The sequence below is a fragment of the Limanda limanda genome, chromosome 22 (genome assembly GCF_963576545.1).
Source record: "Limanda limanda chromosome 22, fLimLim1.1, whole genome shotgun sequence".
Classification (NCBI taxonomy): Eukaryota; Metazoa; Chordata; class Actinopteri; order Pleuronectiformes; family Pleuronectidae; genus Limanda; species Limanda limanda.
This window is the reverse complement of record NC_083657.1, coordinates 5648177-5652014: the sequence shown is the minus strand read 5'-3', so window position 1 is coordinate 5652014 and position 3838 is coordinate 5648177. Positions and strand designations below refer to the sequence as shown.

General features: G+C 42.5%; 1 protein-coding gene across 1 annotated transcript; it reads left to right on the top strand.

Moving 5' to 3' along the window:
* The first annotated feature begins 262 nt into the window (after positions 1-262).
* On the top strand, positions 263-2499 carry LOC132995876 (tripartite motif-containing protein 16-like). The gene has a single exon (XM_061066109.1). It carries the CDS (start codon positions 492-494, stop codon positions 2028-2030), a length of 1539 nt encoding a protein of 512 aa, XP_060922092.1. The 5' UTR covers positions 263-491; the 3' UTR covers positions 2031-2499.
* Positions 2500-3838: the final 1339 nt, after the last annotated feature.

Genomic DNA, 3838 nt, shown 5'->3' with positions numbered 1-3838 from the left:
CGCAGCAAAATTTAAGTTTTTCTATTTTTCCAACATTGTTCATTGATTAAAATTGTTGTTTATCATTTGCTCTTTTGTATCAAACACAAATTCTTTATACAAATAACTTGTTTCACTTGATTCATTTTTTTCAGGAGACAGTCCACATTATGTACTTAAACTTCTTGGGTGCCAATAATGTTGAGCAGGACTGTAAAACACAATATCTCCTCGTACATGAAGTACAAAGTAAACATCCTGGTTGGTTCAGTGCTTATCTCAGAGTTTCAGTGTGCCACACCCCTGGGTGTTACAGTTCATCAAATGCAGGAAACGAAACTTAAGAGTGGAACTGTTGTTCAGTGCAGCTTTGACCGACTCATAGACTGTGTGGGGAGAGACTGAGACGGTGAAGAACTAACTTCAGCAACATTACGTTTCTATTCCAGCTACAAGAAGGATCCTAAGGACATCGTTCAACACTAAAGATCCGGACTTTGTGATTTCGAAACATGTCTGGCAATCAGCAAAGACACAGGCAGCAAGTTGTCCTCTGCGACATATGCACAGAGGACGACAGGAAACCAGCCAGAAAGACCTGCATGAAATGTGAGATCTCCATGTGTGGGCAGCACCTGCAGGTCCACCTGACCACGCCGGTGTTACTCCAAACTCATCCTCTGACCGAACCCATGGCTCTATGTAGCACCACCAAATGCCCCCAGCATGGCAAACTCCTGGAGTACTACTGCTTGGATGATATGACCTGTGTGTGTGTTTCCTGCGCCATTGAAGACCAGCACCGCCTTCACAATATGAAAACCTTCTCCACAGCCCACAAAGAGCTCATGGAGAAGCTCCCAGGTGAGCAGAAGGCACTGGGGGTGAAAACTGATGATGAGAATGGGAGTCTGGAAAAGTGGGAGAATAGTGAAAGAGAGAAGCTGAGTAACTCGAGCCTGCGTCTAATTGAGGCTGTGACTAAGATGCGTGATATGTCCCTGACCAGCGTCCGAACTTCAGTTTCTGCTCGGATGGGGGCCTTAAAAACATCCAAGAGCAGCCTGCAGGTGGCGCAGAGCGAGAAGGACACCTTCAGATTCTTGCAGATGTATTCACAGGTGCATCAGGATGTGGAGGAGGCCAAGGCCGTGGACCTGAGGAAAGGGTTGCTTCCCAACAGCGACCGTGACAAACTCGTCCAAGAGATACGACAGAATGGGGAAAACATGATGGATCAGGCAGAACACTTCTGGGGATCCTTGTTTACTCTGATCGATCCGGACCAGGATCTCCTCAGCACTGGTCCAGACCTGATGTTTGAGCCTCAGGTTCTCGGCTCCGGCATGTCACTGTCCAAAGACAACCGGAGGGTTTTCCACAGTAGTTGGATCGGGGAATGCACTGCCACTCTTTGGATCGGCAGTACCCAACCAGATTATATCCTTCAGAGGTGGCAGGTCTTTCTTTCCAAAGACTTTGCTTGGACCATCGGTCTGTGTGACAAAAATTCCAGAAAGGATTTAAAGAAGGGGCCCATCTATGGCCTTTGCTACAAAAATAACCAGCTCAGCTCTGTCTCGACTGATGAGTGTTTTGATGCATCATCTAATTCAAGAGGTTTGGCGCTGCAAACCGAAGCAGGCAGACAACCCCCCATTTTCTCTGCACCGATCACACATCAGGGAGATGAAGAAGATGAGGAGGCTGTGCCGCGACCAGAAAAGGTGGAAGTGTTTTGGAATTCTGTTGCTTCCTCGCTGTCCTTCTTCAGAAGAAGGGGACTGCACCGGAGGGAAGAAATAGTCACGATTGCGATCAACAACATCAACTGGGACCTGGTCCCCTTTGTTCAACTGGAAATGAAAAATGCACAAAAAAGTGCAAATTCTTCCCAGATTCAATGGAAGTGCCCCTGTGGAAGAGATTACAACAATCAAGCCAATTATTACAGTCAACAATATGGCAATGTCATTATAAACCAGAAAAACTGTGCCTGTGGCGAAATCCTTGGCGGTCGCTTCACAGAGGTGGTTTGTGAACTTGTGTAATTTGTGGGTCCCTGATGGTCTTTGCTAATCAATATACAAAGAAGTACATGGGAAAAACCTCTGAAGGGAAAAGTCTTTTGATTTCATGACATGAATATAAATGTCACTGATTACAGTGAAGCTGTCAAATGGTAATGTAGTGCTATTGGAGTAGGAATAGGAATCATGGTGTAGTTTTTCTTTTAGTTTAAATATGAAAATCATACACAAGTGACAATATAATATCTTAATGTCTTTCAATTGTACCGATGTTATTCTTTTTTACATTGGAATTGATTCTTATGTATAAAAAAACAGTTTTCAGATTTCACTGAAAAGCTTCTTCTTTTTCTGCCATCATGTTCAATGTGTTTGTCTCCATCTGCTGGTGGTGAACAAGTCGTCACTCTCACAAAGGAAATCTGTGGCTCTTGCATCATACAAATGTTGTGAATGATCCAATCATCAATAAAGTCAGAGAAATGAAAAAGATTGTGGACATTTTGTTTTTTATTGACTGGATAAAACGTTGAGGTGGGGGAAAGAAAATTAAAAACTGCATTAAAATCGTATGTTTTGGCAACATAAACATAATTTTCACACAAATGTGACAAAATAAAATCAGGGAAAACAAATCAAAGCTCAAATCATTAAAATTCAAAACACAATGAGTGATGGAATGTCTGGGTGTTTTTAAAACAGCTGTCTGACAATTATACTCGTAAATATTTAGGCTTTCTATATAATATAGTAATGTAATGTAATGTAATTTTACATTTGGGTGACAAAGGTTCTCAGTACGATCTCGGCCCAGAGCCACGTGCTGTTTATGGACAAACACAGATTTGCATATATGTGAGAACTTGTGAGGACCTTGCATTGGAATGATGAGACAGTGGACATGCACAGAGCTGAGGAGACACTGCTCTGGCTTGCATCTCACTGTGTAGAGACAATGATGTCACCTGACATTTTAGCAACACTAATCAACTTCTTTATGTTCAAACAGCAGCTTCATTCCCCACACATCTGCTCTTGCTCTATGTATCCAGGAGACTTATATGAAGGTAAATATGAAGAATTCTATGCAGAGTTTAGTGGATTTGTTACAGCAGCAGCTCTTCTGCTTGAGGAATGAAAAAGGCACAACACGTTGACCAAAAAGCATCGGCCAACACCTTTTTAAGTTATCTGCATTCCCATGCAGAAAGCTGTTAATAGAGATGAGCCAAAACGGGGGCTAGACAAGAAACACCTACAATGAATATCGCTGACTAATAAACTGTCTACACAAAAAGCCCCAAACTATTGGCTGTTGCCCACAGAGGCTCATTCGTCATTTGACAATCTGAGGGACAGATTCAACAGAAAGATTCACCACATATGGCTGCAGAGGGCGCTGTTGCTAGTAAAATCAAAAGTTACATAGAATGGCTTTAACGTTTGTAGTCTTAGGCAGGTCAGAGTCTGTGTGCCTGAGGTACTAAAGTTGCATTAAAAAAACAACAACTTTGATTTAAGTGTAAAAAGGGATAATGAGGGGAATATTAAAGTATGAATTAGAGTCTGTTCACTTTTGTAAAACACAAAGAGCACAGACTGGCAGTCTTTCTGTGATGATTTGTCCCCATCAGTGCAGATTCAAAACAACAGTAGATCTCCCCTCTTTTAAAAACAAGTCTGACGAGCTGCACGAGTCGTCCTGAGCAACATGTGAGCAGAGGACAAACCAGACTGATGCACTGGTATTTACTGAGATGATGGGATTTATAAATGATGCTTGGAAAAGAGGGAAATCTCTCCTCATGGAGCCAAGAAGATCCTCAGGT

What these genes read in the sequence shown, in the direction of transcription:
- LOC132995876 (XM_061066109.1), top strand. Translation starts at nt 492, where the DNA reads ATGTCTGGCAATCAGCAAAGACACAGGCAGCAAGTTGTCCTCTGCGAC.